This window comes from Strix aluco, chromosome 14 (genome assembly GCF_031877795.1).
Source record: "Strix aluco isolate bStrAlu1 chromosome 14, bStrAlu1.hap1, whole genome shotgun sequence".
In the NCBI taxonomy this organism is placed as follows: domain Eukaryota; kingdom Metazoa; phylum Chordata; class Aves; order Strigiformes; family Strigidae; genus Strix; species Strix aluco.
The window spans coordinates 20,134,153-20,152,223 of NC_133944.1; the positions used below are offsets into that span (position 1 = coordinate 20,134,153).

General features: G+C 40.7%; 1 protein-coding gene across 2 annotated transcripts in view; it reads left to right on the forward strand.

Moving 5' to 3' along the window:
* Positions 1-9,081: 9,081 nt before the first annotated feature.
* NFATC3 (nuclear factor of activated T cells 3) overlaps positions 9,082-18,071 on the forward strand; it is a 76,191-nt gene continuing 67,201 nt past the window's right edge. For both annotated transcript variants that reach the window (XM_074839286.1, XM_074839287.1), the window contains exon 1: positions 9,082-9,402. In XM_074839286.1, the coding sequence (XP_074695387.1) occupies positions 9,303-9,402 (100 nt within the window). In that variant the 5' untranslated portion in view covers positions 9,082-9,302. The remainder of the gene's footprint in view (positions 9,403-18,071) is intronic.

Sequence of the window (18,071 nt, forward strand, 5' to 3'; positions counted from 1 at the left end):
TTACCCATCTTTTCGATTATGTCTTGCTTGGCTTTTAGTCTATAAAAATAAAAAGAGTAAAGGGAGACAGAATAGACAAAACAATAGTCTTCAAGCTTTTTTCCCTTGTATTTAGATGAATTCTCAGTTAGAATATCTTTTTTGCTGTTTTCTTGATTTATTTTTTTTTCTTTCTCACATGGTCATCAAACTCTCTTTTTGTGAGTTTTCCCCATTGTATTATCTTTATCAAAAGTGTATCTTTAAAACCTCATTATGTCCCTATGAAACAACACTTTACTCAGTGCCATGCAATAGTTCTGACTTTTTTTAGATATTCAGGGGGTTTGCATTCTTTTTCATCCAGGTATTTGTTTCATAGCAGTCATTGCTAAAAGCCTGGTTTGTTTTAGTCCTTTACCTGTGGAAAAGGCCTTGAAGATGTATATGGCATCTTTTTAATCTTCAGGATATTGGTTGAAGGTGTACCAAATCAGTTCTGACCAGAATCTATTTCCAACCAATAGTTGAGCAGTGTTAGTCTGCAGGTGTCAATACAACAATGATACCTCCATCTCTGGTATCATTATTGCAAATGTCAGTCTTCCTACTCTGGAGTGACGATCACTGAAGTGTACTCACTGGAGTTCACAATGTAGGGCATCGGTTCGTTTATAATTTGGTGCCTAAACTGGGTTTTGTGCTAATTACTTTTCTTTGCTGTTATCGACCCGGCATCTTTTACAAACCTTGTCTCCCTCTTGGTTTTGTTTAAGGAACTTAATTTTTCAAGGACAAAACATCACTTTGCTGTGTTTCTGCTACTTCGTGGATGTTACATATATAGTATATAGAGGTTTTCTAATATATTTTTTGTCTTATGTTCTACTTTGTCCCTAAATGGCTTTTAACTTTGATATAGTGCCTTTCACTTAGGGATATTCAACTACTTGTTACCAATCACTTAACTTTATCATGGAGGTGACCAGTTTCCATTACCTTATATTCTTTGCCTCCCAACTGTTACTACCATTCTGGATGGAGCTGCTATGACATTTTTGCCTAACAATGACAGAAACTAGATGTCATTGACCAGATTAGATAGAGAGTAGCCTGCATGCTGAGCAATTTTCTAATTATACATTTTGCAATTGTTGGCTGCTTTCTGATCAATCAACAAGTGAACCTTGGTATCAGCAAATGCTTCTTAAAAAAATCAAGCTGAATAAGAATAAAAATGAATAATTAAATTTTTTACCAGTAACCAGTGCAATCTTGAACACTTTCAATGTAAACTAGATAACATTTTAAGTGATAAAGGCACATAACATTGTACACATAATCATATCTTCAGTCTGTCAAACCCAAGGAATTTTAATGCCTCAAAGGACATTATGCAATGAAGTACATGAGAAAAAAGATTTTGACCACTCAAAAGTCTGTATCATGCTTTAGAATGGATGTATTCTTTATTTTAACATGAATTGCTGTTAAAAGTTGTAGTTTATACAATTGCTTCAGACAAATTTCATTTTTTAATGGGATGATAATCTATTTAAATTTGGTAAGGACCTCACAGAATTATTTACTGATCAAATAATGTCATAATGTTGAATTTAACAAGTTTAGCCTTTTCTCTTACTGGTTTTCTTAATCTGAAAATATTTGTTCTGTAGTTTGTCATTAGTTACCTCCTCGTGGCTTATGGTATTATTTCTTAACGTATGGGAACACCAGGCCCTGGTCTCCAAAGGAGTAAGCAGCTGGTCAAACATTTTATTTTGCATTTGTAGACAAATTATTTCTGCATATTCAGATATTTGTGGCCTTTTTGATAATGAAAGCAAAAGGACTGATCATATGATTTGTTTTTGCTCGCCTACTAGATGACATGAATCCTTGGGATAAAATTTCTAGTTTGAATACACGTTAAAAATCCATATTATGTAAGCATTCATTGAAATTCTGTTGTTTTGTTCAATATAAATTAACAGCTAAACCATTCTTTATACATACCTGGTGAATTAATATATGGAATCTGCAAAGACAGCAAAAAGAAATTAACTTTAAATGGGTGAACCTTTACTGAGCACTATTTTTGCAGAGCTGACTGGGATCACTTTATTAACTGAATAGCTCATTCTCCATCTTGGAAGAATACTGAGATAGTATTTAATCAGTTATTCCTTTCTGTGTTTTGTCTTTTCTACTTTGCATAAATTTTTAATACACAGCAATACCTTTATCCCAATCCAATCTGACATATAAGTAGCCAGAGGATGCAGCTAAGCCTATTCCTGGGAAGGAGTTAGAGTAGAAAGACAAGGACCGGGACCAGCAGCATAATATCAGATGACTGACTGTAGTGAGGATTGATTCTGTGACTGAATCGAATAGTTAAACCTCCTAGCCCTTGCTCTGTCAAAGAAGAATCAACCCTCTTACATGCAATCTGGATAGCAAGCCAGGTAGAAACTCTGTCAACTAAAAAACTGAGAGGCAAGAGCTGCTAATGAAAACTACTGCCTCTATTCCAATGCAAAGGAAAAAATAAATGTAAACCACCTGGCTGGCCTGTTTGACTTTATACTGGAATGGATCACAGCAAAGAAGACACACAAACACCTGCCACAGCTGGGATATGGCAATCGTGTTCCACACCTGTTGTCTCTCAGCTGAAACCTGTTGTATCCAAATTAAGATGTTGGGTCAGAAACTTCATTAGGCACAGACTAAGCAAGTGGTATGAGCATATGTAATCTAATGACTGCAAAATGGATCCAGTTCCACAGAGAAAAGGTGAAAGTTCAAGATCCAAACTACCAGGGAGCCTTTAAAGTTTTCCACAGCATTAGAACCTATTGTTTTATGTTGGCTTAGTCTGATCTGAGTCAAGGACAAAAGAGTGGTTTGCACAAGGCTGACGGTCCCTCTGTCTGAAGAGTGAGCCTATCAGGTTTCATACAGAAACCTGGGAATATGCATATCAAGAAAAGATTAGTAATATATTTATTCTGGTTGTTTATTATGAATTATGGTGAAAAGATGTAAGAGGGAAAATATTCTTTTGCTACCCCTGAAGACAATTAATATACTGATAATTAAACCTTAATTTACAGATAAGCAAAGGCTATGTATCACTGATTAAATTACAGTATAAGGAGAAATGACTTAAGCACATGAAATTGTGGTTATATCTAAGGTAATCAAAGGACATCAAATGTATATATGGAATACAGAAAAACTGGTGCACCTTAAACTGCACATGCATTACACTTGAACAAAACAGAACGGATCCTAGCAGTATCATAGCATGTATAGATCCTAGAATAGAATAGCTAAAGGCTCAGAGACAGGGGTTTCATTTTGCTATACCAGTTGTATGATGCTTCTCCTTTTCCAGTACCAAGAGAAATATTAGCCCAAATCATCTAGCCAGGCTGCTTGACTGTTCAAAGACAGTGTATAAGAAGTATTCCAGACTTGAGAGTCCTTACTCAGAGGCATTTGCAATCTAAGTGAAAGGAGGAATAACAGAAGCTGTATTATCCTCACCTTAGAGGGAAATTAAGGCAGTGTTTTAAGTGCTTATATAAATAGCAGGGTACTTGTGCCGCTTTGAGGAAGTCTGAAAATTAGACTACAAGAAATTGGAAGCTTGGAACAGAACCTGTATTTTTTTTTATATCCCAGTCTTGTACAAGAGGACTGTCTGCTGGCTAATGAACAGTCAGAAATGAAAGTTAAAATATGGAAAAGTAAGTCAAATGACACTTTAGTCTTTGTATCAAGCCTAAGAGCTTTTATGAAACCTCATTTGAGTTTCCACAAATATTTATCTTATGCAAACATCACTGTGCATTAAAGGAGTTTGCTCTTGTTCCGGTAGCAATCTCGGTTGTCATCTGATTTCACTCACAAACCACTTTAGGCTTTGTAATAAGACTCTAAGGTATCTGTAAAAGCAATCATTTCAGAAGCAAATACTCATGCCTGGAGTGTCCTTATATATTGATATCAGTAATAATGCAGCTGATAAATTTGCTTTCACTTGATGATTTGAGAGCAAAATACTATGAATATGAAGTCTGTGAAGAGAGCCATGCAGTTGAGTGCCAGATTTCTAGACCCTCTAGTCTTTTAACATGTGTGATGGTAACCTCCAAAGGGGAGGATTCCAACCTGCTCCGTAAAACTATAGAAATATAAAACAGCAGCAAACTTTATGAAGTAATGTCTGCTTTACATGGCAGAATGTTAAACAAACAATAAAGCAAAGCAATGATTGTTTAATGTGAAAATATATTGAAGAAAAATATATTAAAGCGTACTAATATGACTGCAGTCAGTTTAGGAGAGCGATGAAACTTCTTGGGGAAAACTGTAAAATGGTTAAATGAGACTGTGGCCTCATTAAGTTTTTATGTAGTTATGTTTTGGTCAACACACAGCTTGTAGGCAATTTTTTTTTTTTTAAAAAACTTTGTAATCTTGTTATTACAAATGCCCCATTGACCAAATGCTGAGCACAATATCTAGATAGGAGTGTTGCAATTAACAGTCACGGCATACAGAGTCTTAAAAGGATGGCTGCAGATTTTCACTGAAAACTTAAAATTTATCCAGGTTCAGTCAGATTACTCCCTTTTATGCTATTTTCTGTTACCATGTATTCTAATGCCTGAATTAGGACAACTCCTAATTTTCCTACAAAACTTTCCAATGCTAGGCAATCTAATTTTGTTTCTGTTTTCCCTTTAATTCCCCAATGGCAGAAGTTTCACATTTCACCCAGGCACTGGTAATTAGCCAAGGAAATTATTTAAAATGCCAGATGTCACATATTAAATATAAATAACCTATGACCTTGTGTGCAGAATGCAAGCCCCTTTCCTATATGACTGCTGAATTTAACTTTCTTGAACATAGCTTCTATACTGAAATAGTATCTTTCTCCTACATAACACCATTCTGCATGCTTAAAAAAATGGATGTGCCTTGTTAGCTGTAAGAGACATAAAGGCTGTGATAATTTTGTTTATGTGCCATCTGCAAATGAGTTTTAAGTGTGTAAGTATACATTCACACTGGTCAAAAAACTTCCCTTGTTGTACTCATGCTTTTTTTCAATAGCAGCTGTAAAAAAAGGCATAACCACAGATGCAGCCAAGGACCCCTATCTGCTGATTCCAGGAGTCTTTGTGCTTTCTCATCTGCCCTTTCTAAGCCACGCTGGTGTGTGTGGCTTCTAAACAGGTCCAGATTCAACCACAAACGGGAACAAGATCAAGCACATGAAATACAACCTCATGCGTTGTATTCTTAATTTGAGGCTGTTTGGTTTATTGAATCATGCAGAACGAATGCCTGACCATGCTTCTTCCAAAGCCTATTCTGGCTACAATTGCACAGCTGGGTTTGATTTGCTGCCCATAGGAAGGGGGGAGGAATCCCTATTACTCCAAGACAAATAGAGATCTGGGATGTGGCTGTAGATCCAGAATTCCTAGCTATCCAGCATAGGATGATGTGTGGAAAATAAAACACGGCACAATGTAGCCCTCAGGTTTTTGGAGCTGAAAGTCACAACACGCCTAGAAAATAGCCCCAGTTTGGAAAGGATTCAAATACCACAGGAAGCGCGTTCCTTCCTTCTCAAGGCACATGCAATAACTCCAGCTTCTGACCAGATCAAGGTGTATCCCCATCTGGATGCAATAACACAGCCTAAAAGCAGCAAGGACAGAAACCACCTATGCATATTAAATAAATGAATAAATAAAAGCACTCCCTCCTCACAAAACCACAAGTGAAATTAAGTTGCCCTCGTTACTGCCACCATTTCGTCTCTCAATAGTGAGCCAAAGCCAAATCAGCCATGCATGCCGTGGACCTCAAGCACAGAGGTTGACATAAGTCCCTGGAAATGGATGTAAGCCCACGTCAGTCATTTTAAGGCTTCTGCCAACTCACTCTCAGTCACACCCCAATAACTCTTTAGCTGTATAGAAAGGGTTTGAAGGTGTTTTTACTAATTCAAATACAGAAAGGATGTGCATTCTGGTGCAGTAGGACAGAGACAGCATGATGAAAAATATGGTGAAGACAAGACAAAAAGAAAGGATATTGCTGGCAAGAAATGCAGGTTGTGAAATCAAAGAGGTATATCTGATGTAAAAAGCTTTATAAAGATTACTGTAAATAACTATTAATTGCTTACAATGCCACCTTACCTTCTACATATTCTGTAAATTCTTATCTTGTTAGCTAGATGGTCATGACAATTACTCTATTTTATTTTAGGATTGACATTTATTTTTAATTGACAGCCGTAGGCAGGACTAAAAGCACTGCCTAATGACCTGCATGTATCATAGTTTTCTGAATAAATACTGCTTCAAACATGGGAGAAAAGATTTGTTTTACAGTTAAGGGAAAGGAACAAGACAATAATATACATAATTTTCATTTAGTATACTCATTAGAAATATGCTCTGAGCATCTTTATCAAAGAACATGGATCAAATACTTGCTTGTGTTCAAATTTCCCCTTATGGAGAGAACAAGTTTGGTTGTATTTTTCTCTGGGGACATGCATAATGAATAATCTACTAGTATAGCAGAACAGGAAACTGCTATGGTTACTCCACGTGCTGTAATCTGACACAACAGTTATTTAACAGTAAGACAAATTCTAATATATCTGCTTTGAAAATGTGAAAGATTACACAAAAGTTTTTAGACAAAAATTACCAGCTAAGAGCCATTTTTTATATAGTATATTTTACTCAATCATTCATTGTAGACCTGTTTTCATTCAAGAATGCATGAGGGTTTTTCTTAACCGTGGTTAATCCAATTACACATTCTTTTCCAGCTTGTCTTGCTACGTGACCTTGGATTTAGAGGTAAAAAGAGGCTACAGGCCAACTGGGTGTGAGCTTCTTATAAAAGTTCGGGCTTCCTTCACGAGAGGGAGTTCGCTACCCTAACAAGAGCATCAACCTTTGGATTAAGTATTGTAGGAGCAGTGGCTACAGTTGCTCATGTATTTTAGGTAAAGAAATAGCTAGTGGTGTGTGGGAAGTGACAATAGAAAGGACAGTGCATTAGAAGATTAAGTAAAATATAAACATAAGGCTGCTTTGTATTCTGGCCACTAGAAGCAGCTTCCCGTTTTCACTTGGGCAAACTCCTCCTGTCCCAAGTTCTACATAGTATTTTTTAATTATGCTTTCTGTTTCCGCTAAAATTGCAAGGTCACGAAGTAGGTTTTTATGTAGGCTTGCTTTCTTCAGCATAGATGACTTGTTCTTCCTTAGGAGTTCACAGATACATACAATTAACTGAACTCTCTTAAAAGCCTGCTGGACTGAAAATGTTACACTGTAGCCAATTTCTCTTCGTGTTAGCCTGCTTTTCTCACTTTCATTCGCAGTCTGTGAAGAGCACATCTGGATACAAATGCACACATGGGATTATGGTATGTCTGGATCGGTCTAAACAGAAACAAACATGAAAAGACCCTGTGCATAGAAACAACTTGAATTAGTTATTTATGAATCAAACAATATTAACAGATAAACCTATAATTTCCACATGGCCAAAGAGTCATGACACACTAACTCTAGTTCAGTTAATTTTTCAATTAAGTAATGAAACCTGGTCCTTTAATTTTAAACAGATATAGCAATGATATTTCTGGTTAATATGAGTTTCATATTCAGTCCGTAACATAAACAAAACTATCACATAACTATTTATAAGCAAATGCAGTGCTGCAAGTAGTAATTTAATTCCTATCAATGCCCAAGTTTCAGCACGAACCTAAAATCTTCCTGGATCACATATATTGAGGATTAATCTCTTACTAATTTCACAGCACCCAGTGATGGTTTCACTAAATTGTAGGATTAAACCAGGATTAGACTGCAAATTCCAGACACATCAGGCCAGTTATGGTTTGTACACTGCCATCGGCTGCTGGGAACAGATGCTTCTCCTGTAAGAACAACTTCAATTCTACGTTTTATCTTGCCCTTTTGTCTTTCCAACCTTAACGCAAGGTAAAACAATAGGTGATGGTGCGTTACTCTGCAGTCAGAGTATTCTGAAACTTCTGGGCTTTTCCTAATGATTCCTTGGCTCCCTTTATTGGTGCCGTACATTGCTAAAAAGTATTTTAATTAGTCTCCTCACAGATGCTTCATCGCCACTGTTTCCAAGGAGCCCGGAAGGTAAGTGGCTAACTGCTTGGAGTCCTTCAGCCAGCATCTGTTATCCCAGCTACATTCCTCAGTTTACGCCAGCCTACCTAATTACCCGAGTCATTAGCTGGTGCCAAGGACACCGCCTATTTACGTGCAGGCGTTCAGAGGACTCTAACAGGAGCCCCGCACCCCGAAGGATTCTGCCCCGCTGTGCTCGTAGGCGGCCGTGGGCGCCTCGCGGGGCGGCTCCCACGCGGGATCCCGAACCACCGCGTCCCGACTCTGGGGGACGCTCCGCCCGCTCGCGCTCTCTCTCCCCCTCCCTCCCTCCCTCTCTTCCTCCCCTCCCTCTCTTCCTCCCTCCCTCCCTCCCTCCCTCTCTCTCTCTCTCCCCCCACTCCCCCCTCCCTCCCTCTCTCCCTTTTTCTCTCTCTCTCTCCTCTCCCCTCCTTCTCCTCCCTCTCCTCTCCCCTCCCCTCCCCTTCTCTCTCTCTCTCCGGGAACGAGCCGCGCGGCGACACGTGGCGTCCCCGCCCCTCGCGGCCGCCCCGCCCCTTTGGGCTCGGCTGGCTCCAGCCCATTGGTTGCCCGCTCCGGGCCGACCAACCAACTACAACCCCCGGCAGCCCTCGCGGCGCGCGGGGGGGGTGGGCTCTCCGCGCCACGTGACCTGCCGCGAGCCGCCCCTCCTCCCCTAGCGGCACCGGCGGCGGGTCACGAGGCGCTGTCGGTGCCGCCGACGCCACCCGTGAGAGAGAGACCAACTGTGGGAAACGCCGGCGGGGGCGGGGCCGCCCGGGGGCACGGCGCGGGGCGGGGCCGGCGGGCGCGCGGGCCGGGGCGGGGCCAGCCGCGGCCCGTAGTAAGCGCCCGCCCTCCCTGAGTGACAGAAGGCGCCCGGACACGGGAGCTCGCGCTGGGGCTGGAGTCGCCGCTCGCGCCGCCGCCTCCCCGCGCGCTCCCCTCCCCCGCCCGCCCCCTCCCCTCCGGCCGCGGCGCCATCCGGTGTTATGAGGCGGCCCTGAGGGGCGGCGGCGGGGAGCGCAGCCCGGCAGGAGCCCGGCGCGGCCCGGCAGGGCGACGGGGTCTCGCTTCGCCTCGCCGGCCAAACCCATGACTACGGCAAACTGCGGCGCCACCGACGAGTTCGATTTCAGGCTGATCTTCGGGGAGGACGGGCAGCCCGGCCCCGGGCCGCCGCTGGGGCCTGCAGGTGCGCTCCGCCGCAGTCGGGTCGCGGCCGCTCCCCTCCCGCTCCGCCGGGGCCGGCGTGCGGGGGGGGTCGGCTTCCTGTTTTCCTCCGAGTAAGGCGAGGGCGGGGAGGGGGGGGGCTGCCGCCTGCCCCGCCGCCGCCGCCGCCGCCGCGGGAGGCGGGAGACCGGGGCGGGAAGCGGCGCCACCGTCCCTTCTCCCTCAGGCTGCTGCTGCTTCACGGCGCCGCTCCCCTCCCTCGCGGGACGCGGGGGCTGCGGAGGCGCCCCGGGGACTGAGGGGTGGCAGTGCCGCCAGCGGACCCGGGCCGGGGCTCTCCGGGCCTCTCGCCACCGTTACAACTTTCTTTGGGAAAAGGAAACCCCAGAGCTCGCGTCGTGCGGGAGGAGCCTCCCCCGGGGCGCGGTGGCTGTGGCGGGGGGCAGGCCCCGGCGCTCGCGGAGACAGGGGCGGTTCGGGGCTGGCGGGCCTGCCCCCCTTCCCCGGGTCGAGGGCGGCCCCGCGTCCCGCTGGCGCAGGTGGCGGCGGGGGGTCCCGCCTGCCCTTCCCGTGGCTGCGGCGACGAGCCTGGGTCGCGTCGCAGGGCTCGGGGGAGGGCAGTCGGCGGGGGGTCCCGGGGTGGCACGGCGCGCCCTTAAATTCGGCACAGGGCAGTGAGCAACCCAGTATTAACGGGCTGGACTAAAGACTTGTCTGGGGCTCTTGCGATGAAAAGTTTCGACCTAACTGTTCCCTGTATATAAAGCATCATAGTTATGCCGGTGTGTTCTTGTAAATTTTGTGTACGTGCGCGTCTATATGTGTGGATGGGCAAAACACAGCGTGTTGAGATGTGATGGCTGTTTGGGTCCATATGTACGGATATAAACACACGTTTCACAGTGGTTCCATTTTATTGTTTTGTAGCATTGGAGCCTGAAAATCCCGTTTAAAAGAACTTGTATTTCTTTAAACCGCACAAAATAAAGTATTCCCTGTAAATTATGATGTGGGGAATCAATAAGAGCCAGCTGTGCAGTGTGTAGCTGTACCAGAGTTCGATGGCTGCGTGCTTTTTTTTCCTGACCTACTTGAAATAAGTATTAATTGGTAATGCACTGTCTTAAGTCTAACTTCTTAGATAATAAGATAGCTCTGAAACATGACTGCATCTAGGCTAGATGATGTAGCCATGTTGTTTTGTTCTCAGACTTGGTTGTCTGCATAAATTGATTAGGAAAAAATTGTTTGATACATTCTGTGTATGTAATCCAGCGTGAACACTTGGGATTAATTTCTTACAAAATTTCTAACATGCTTGATGATTTAGTTTACAGATTCCTTCAGATAAGGGGGTATTTTCTTTGCCTATTTTCCAACTTAATGGAATAGCAGATGGTGCTTTTGGGAAGGGGGCCTGAGTTCTGCAAGCCAAATATATGGTACAGAAAAGCATTTGAAAACAGTGGGGAATGTTAACAAATTACAACAAAAATAATTGACACCCCTGTTTCTATTCTTTTCACATAAAACTAGCAGTCTTAAACTATGGTCCTCTCAATGATAGATGAGAATGAGAAAACAAGTTGCTCAGAAAACTGGAAATACTAGTGGTACTCACTTCACTTCTATAATATTTGTATTTTGGTAGCATTCCTTAACTAGCTGTTCAGATATTACTCTGAATATAGACAATTTTCCATGCTTGATAAGTTAAAACTGTTTTTAAGGCAAATTTGAAAATTGGTATTTCAGACCATGAACTGATTTGCTTATTGTAGCTTGCAGTAAGAAATCCTGCATCTGCATGTGTAACTCAGTAATTTCATTGTTTTGTGGAATACTGAAGATCATATTGCCTGCTGTGCGCAGGTATGGTCTTGAGGGGAAAGGGTTAGAATAGGTTTCTGCCTTCAAGTATTCTAATAAAAGGATTGCCAGAGTTTAGCTGTTAATTCTGCCTATGTATTTTGCATGTGAAGAGCTAGATTTCATATGAGGCAACTCATACTAGAAATCTGATATTTTTCCCTTTCCCCTCTTCCAAGTATATTAGTTAGATGAACAAAAGTTCTTAGATCTCCCGAAGGCATGTATTTCATAATCCCATGTCACTTGCTTCAATGGTGTTGTCCATTGTGCAGCAAAGTAAGTGCAAGGGTATTTTTTTTTTCTAATGTATACTAATAATAAAACATGTAGGTTACATGGAAAGTTGCTTAATATGAAATAAATAATATCAAAATTACTAGTCTTCCATGATCATGGAGAATGCCTGAAAACATGTCCTCTTGCTTTGTGGTGTATCTCTAGAAGTTTGGGATTGGCATCCTTGTGAAAGAATTGTCTAGTACCAAGTTCTTGGGTAAATAACGTGGAAATCTACATTAGTGCTTTCTTTTATGCTGAGACTACTGCAGTGTTGTGGGGATTTTATTCTTTATATATATGTACATATATAAGTTTATATAATTTCTTGCTTTTGATTAAAAATGCAAGTAAAGATAAAAAGTAAGCTATTCTTTCATTTTATTTAATATACGCTTGATTTCTGAACTACTAAGAAAATGCTAGTCCCAGGCAGTAGATGACCCTTTTTATTACATTAAAAGGACAATAAGAGAAATTAAATCAACTGGGATTCTGAGTTACTATACAGAACAATTTCAGTGAGTTGCAGGATAGTAGAACTAACATACCTAGTTTTGTGCTAAGTGGCAGGAATTGAGACTAATGTTCTGCAGTAGTGCTTGTGTGCTTGATCTGAAAGTTGTCGTTCCTGCTGCAGAGGGGAATGCATCAAAGATGTTTTAAAAGTGCTTAAAAGTCTGTAGTTTAATACTGCTGTCTGCAGTATACTTCTTGAAATCAAAGGGATAGCCCATTTCATACGGCTTGTGAAATGAAATAAAAATCTGCTCAGGTGGTTGGTAAATAGGAGATTGTCAGAAGCTCTTCAGCTCCTTTTAAGTGGAAGTTAGGGTACAAAGCACCTTCTGCAAAATCTTACTCTTTTTCTCTGATAGTTTAGTGTCCTTGTCCCGGAGAAGAAGGAAATTAGCACTGATTTTTGTAGCATTCAGCACTCAAAACAGGCGGTACAGTTCTAGGTACTAATGAGCTTCATCTTTTTCTGACAAAATAATTCAGGCCTTGAGTGCCCAAAGGTAATGCTATAGAGCGCTCTGAAGTGAACCAAATCTTTGGTATACTCTTTCTTGTGAAACTATTTGGTTAGTTGCTGTAGCATCTGATTGCATCTTCCCACCTTGTATCAGTTGCATTTGAAATGCCTAAGTAGGCATTTGAATTACAGTATCGTTCAGATCCTGTACAGTCTACTAAAATAGATTGTCATGCAATTACCTTTGTCATTTAATGTATTCGAGGTGCCACGATGTTTGCTCCTCTTAATGAAGAGACTTTTGAGATGTAATATACGACCCTTGAATATTTCTCTAATGATGCCCTCATCCCCTTCCCCCTCTACCCCCCTATTTTTGCAATACTGTTCAGTATAATTTTGGGAAGTTTGCTTAGAATTTATTAAGCATTAAAGTCTTAACACTACAGTTAAAGAGTGTACCACATCCTCAGCAGAGTTTTTAAATGCCAGACAGTGCCAAAGGGGAGCAAATACAAGTGCTATAATTGTTTTAGTTTAATTTTTATTTTAAGGGTTCCTCTTCTATGTTGAATAATGAATTTTTACTAAGTAAGGGCCTTTAAAGAACTTGGGATATGTAGTACTAAGCTGGGAATTTGGGATCTTGTAAGGTTCTGTAACATCTGAAGCTGTTTCTTGTTGGTATGTGAAATGGGGACTGGCTTAAAATTAGAGGCTGCAAACTGTTCAATGTCCAGGAAATGAATTATTTAATTAATTAGGGAATTCTGACAGATGAGTTACTGATACTGCTGTTTAGAATCGTAAAATGTTATTTCTAATGAAATCTTCTAAGAGCAAAAGAGGGGCTAAGGTTTTGTTACTCAGTAAAACAGAGTATTATGTGGAATTTACCCTAACATCCACCTTTTGTTCTTGGTTCATGAAGAAGAGGAGGAGAAACTAATATTATATTTCAATGTAAATAATCATCCTTGTTGATTTTTTTTTTTTGTTTGCTTTCCCAAAATATGAGTGCTTTAAAAGTACCTTCCTGGACTTCTGGTTCATAATATCTGTTTTATTTTCTTGGAAACTATGAAACAAGCTGAAAAGAGGTTCTCCATATTTCCTGTGACTTAGTATTTGGTTAAGTAATATTGAGTAATCTTGTTACAGATGAATCTCACAATCTCTCTTACTTTTCTTCCGAAAAGTACGGTATGAAAAGTATGAAAAATATTCCAGTTCTGTGATGAATGTAGTGACATCTTCGTGAGCTGGAGCCTCACTCTGGATAAGGACAGTATATCTGGATTTGCATCTTTAGTTTATCTGAAAAATTCTATACTCTTGTTCTCCTTTGAGGCTTTTTTCCCTCTAGCTGAGACCTATTAGCTTATTGGTTTGAGGCTGTTACTGAATGTCAAGGTTGAAATACACATTTTGCCATTGTGACTGTCAAAGTAATACCTGATCTTTTCTTTTGAAGGTTTCGGTGTCTGACCTTCTTTATGAGCATCTGCGAGCTGCTTGGGCTGCTCTGCCCATGCATTAAGTCCTCTGAAGTGATGACAGGCACTGAATTTTTCCTCAGTAGCTAGGCAGAGTTATCTATAGCAAAAACTGGCACCATATATGTGTAATTTAATTTAGATATGTAGTGAAAGTCTTAAAACTAATTATTTATACTGAAACACCACCACAATACTAGTCTTTATAGCTTTGCTTTGATCATTAATATGTAAAGTGTTCTTTTTCACTTCTTAAATGTGTATTGTGACAGGTATTGCTGTCAGGGATTGTTGGTAGAGTAGAAAACAGCCTCAGCTGTTTACAGAAGTTTGCAGTGTGCTTGAACTTTTTGTTGTTTTCCCTAAAATGGTGATTAAGGTAAGCCATACTAAGAAAGTCAAGTTGTGGCAATAATTGTGAACTCGAGGTGTGAGCTGACTGAGGATTTTTCTTGGTGAAATTAACTTCTGTGATCACATACCTCTGATCCAGAAATGCTACAAAGTTTTTGTTTTCTGTGGCTGAGTAAGAGAAACTCATGAGATATGATCTTCTGAAGTCTTTTTAACAGACCGTCTTGCACACCTGTATGGTTCACGAGAAGTTTTATTCCTTTTTAAAGTCTTATTCTGTTTAGACTTGGTTGCCTATGTAAATGGGCAGGAGAGAAAGTCTTTGCACAAGATGGTAACTCTGTGGTTAATATGTATAATTTGAGCCATCCATATAAATACAGCTGTCTGTGCTGGTCTGTAAACATTTGCTATACAAAAGAGTGCTCATGTGGATTAAGACTAGGATCAACTGGTGCAACTTTAAGAAAGGAAGGAATGAATGAATGAACAAGTTGCTCAAGTCCACTTTTTTTTTCCTCCCTTAGACATAAATGATACTTTATTCCATATTGAGCATTAAATGTATTGTGATATGAACCACCCCTTGAGGGAAACTTAGTTACTTTTTTAGTTATTTTACAAGCTAGTGGATGCTGCTATCTGTGCATGAAAAAGATTGACACATGGGGACACAATGCAAATCAGTCATGGGCTGTGGTTATATAATCTGCTAATGGAGGGGAGGAGGGAAAACCAAACAGCTGCATCTGACCAAAAATAGAGGGTCTGTGACAAGAACCTTGTGACTTTGAGATAACTTAGAGACACTGAGGAAGAACCAAAGGAAAATGTGTATTAAAGTCAAATCTGGTATCAGTGGAGTCAAGAGGTGCTTGGCTATTAAGAGTAACAGATTAAGATGGTAATCCTGGGAAGCTGATGTGTTCGAATATGTTGTGTTTTTTCACAGTATGCTGGCTAAATGAAGTCTTGCCGATTTGGATAAAGCTTGACCAGGATGAGACCATTGGGAAAAATACCAAACTCCCTTGGGTGCTGTTGCAAAGCAGTTGTAGTTGCACCTGATCTAATTTCATAACTTTTATGGTTTGGCATATGCTTCTTGGATCACTACATAGTGCATCGAGAATCACTATGTAGTGAGTCACTATGTAGTGTAGGGATTTGAAACAGATCCCCAGTTTGGCAAAATGTCACTTTTGTGTGTGAATTCATAGTTGCACTTCGCCCTCTGTCCCCTTCCCTCTCATCTGAATTATGGGCACAGTGCAAATGAAAACAAATCCTGAGAGTTGGGATGTGGGAGATGGACCCGGTACAAAAGCATTTGTGCTAATGCTTTTATCTCCGGTATTTCTGAAAATTAGAAATAAGCTCTTTTTCTTCAAAGTAAAAAGTAGCCCCCTGCTTAAAACATGATGGGTTTTTGTTTGTTCGTGTTGTACAACTGCAAGCAGTTTATACCCCACCTGAAGAGTAGCCAAATAAGTAATGTCACTGGGAATGCGTGAGAAATGAGAGTAGATTGGGCCTGGGTCAATAGTAAGCAGCAGTTTGGCTGTTCACAGCAATAACGTAAATATGGGAGTTGTTGCCTAAAGCTGCCCTAGTGGGCCAGGGAAGTACATGGAGCAGACTTGGCAGGAAGCCCAGCCTGTAAAACAACATCCAAGTCCTTGCATTTGTCCAGGCATGCCATGGGGGGTTCGAATGACAGTGGAATTTAAGATGAGTGAAATGATCAGTAAGGCTAAGTAAAATTGCAAGGCAGGAGCAAGCTTATCAACAAGCCAACTTTCTCTTCTACCTTGAGTACACCTATCTGTGAGTATTCTTGTGAAATACTGGCAAAAGAGAACATAAAAAATTTGTGGAACTGTTCAAAGTCATTCAGAGAAGATGAGTTGAAATCTGAAAAACTGCAGAACTGGTTGATAAGCAGGCTCTTGGGCTGTGTTGTGGCCTGCACATCTCATGAGCTAACTGAACAGCTGAACTTAATCATTTACGTGGCTCTTCTGATTAAATGTCTCGGTGGCATTGAATGCTTGTGGTTACTTTTCAGACAAAGGACGATAGGTGTGATAGAAAAGAAGATACTTCTGTCAGTTTTCTTTTGGAGGCCCAGTCCTCATTTTTATGTACCTGGGGGAAAGAGAGAAGAATCAACTTTCTGGGGATCTGACTACAAACCCATGATCTTTCAGCAATAAATTAATGAAAATAGAACTCTGGGTTTAGTTTGGGGTAGTGTAATGTTGCAGTTTTGTTGTTTTTTTTTAAATCAGAAATAAAAACTTCATTTGAGGCTTCATAAGACATCTGTAGGTAGAAATGTGAGCAGGTACTTAACAGCTAATTTATTACTCCTAGAAATGTAGAATCATATTATTCATATTAATATTTAGATTAATAGCGATTGCTTGTTTTAAAAATGACTTCTCAGACAGCATTTTGAAGCTTTTGAAGATTAGTCATCACTTCTAAAAATGAGAAATATTTTTAATATAGCAAAGTTGCTGGATGGAGTTGGATTTTTCTGGTTTTTAACAGTTTGGTGGAGAGGTTATTTTCAAAATCTTGTAAATATTCCTTTTTGGACTTACTCTTAGGACCTTTCAAACTGAGATCTTTCCATTTTCTTAGGTATGAGGTTATTCAAGATTGCAAGAGGCAAATAACTTGAATTCACTGCTGAATCAGAGTCTTCGTGTTTTAGTGGCCACTAACTTTGCTTTTTACGAACAAATGCTGGGAGAAGTGTTTATTTAATCCCAGATTTTAGATTTTTTTAATGGCTTTGGTAAATAGAAAAAATGAGAAGACTACTTATACATAAATTCAGTGACAAGCAGCATTTGTACAAAGCTGGAGAGGGAATGGAATTATGACTGATTGTAGTTGGGACAGGGCACAAACTGTGACCTTCTAACTGAAGCTGTTTTACAGAGTAACCCTTTGTATCTTCATACCCAAAATGAAGGCATACACTAAAACCAGAATGACAAGCTGATAACACAGTCAAGGTGCATGTATTAACCATTAGTGACAGTGATTCACTGCTTTTGATGGCTGCATAATGGGCTGTAATAATGTCTACAATGATTTATAGCTACTCATTTGTATCATAGTTGCTTTCTAGTAGTTCTCTAAATCGGGAACACAAAGGAGATGAGGAGATGGAGTAACTGTATGATTACAAGAGGCTTTAATGGTGTCATTTAGGATAACTGTACTCAAGTGACAAGGCCACAATAGAATGTGTACTTTAATCTGAAGAACAACTAAGAAAACCTATCAACATTTTGTATTTTGCAGAGCTGCTTTAAATGGGGTCGGAGTACCTGTGTATTTCATCGGTGTAATTTGTCAAATTTAGGCTTTTGAAAGCAAAGGCTACTGTCTTTCAAACTGCCTGGGGACAGGAGGTTAGGTTAATAAAGTATAGTAGGTGGTGAAACCTCCACTTCTGCTGGAATAAACGCAAGGTATTTAGGACTCTGAAGAGATGCAAAGTTGCAGGGCTTGCATGTAGCACAGTCATGAGGCATGCTAATATGGTCTCCCTTGTATTTTGTGGGATCAGTTTGAAAGTTGCTGAAAAAATGGCATTCATGCTCTGCTTCAGCCCCCCCTTTCTCATTTGGCTGTTTCATTCCTGTTACGCTTACTGTGTTACTGTGTCAATCTTAGCAAAGTGAATTCAAGGTGTTT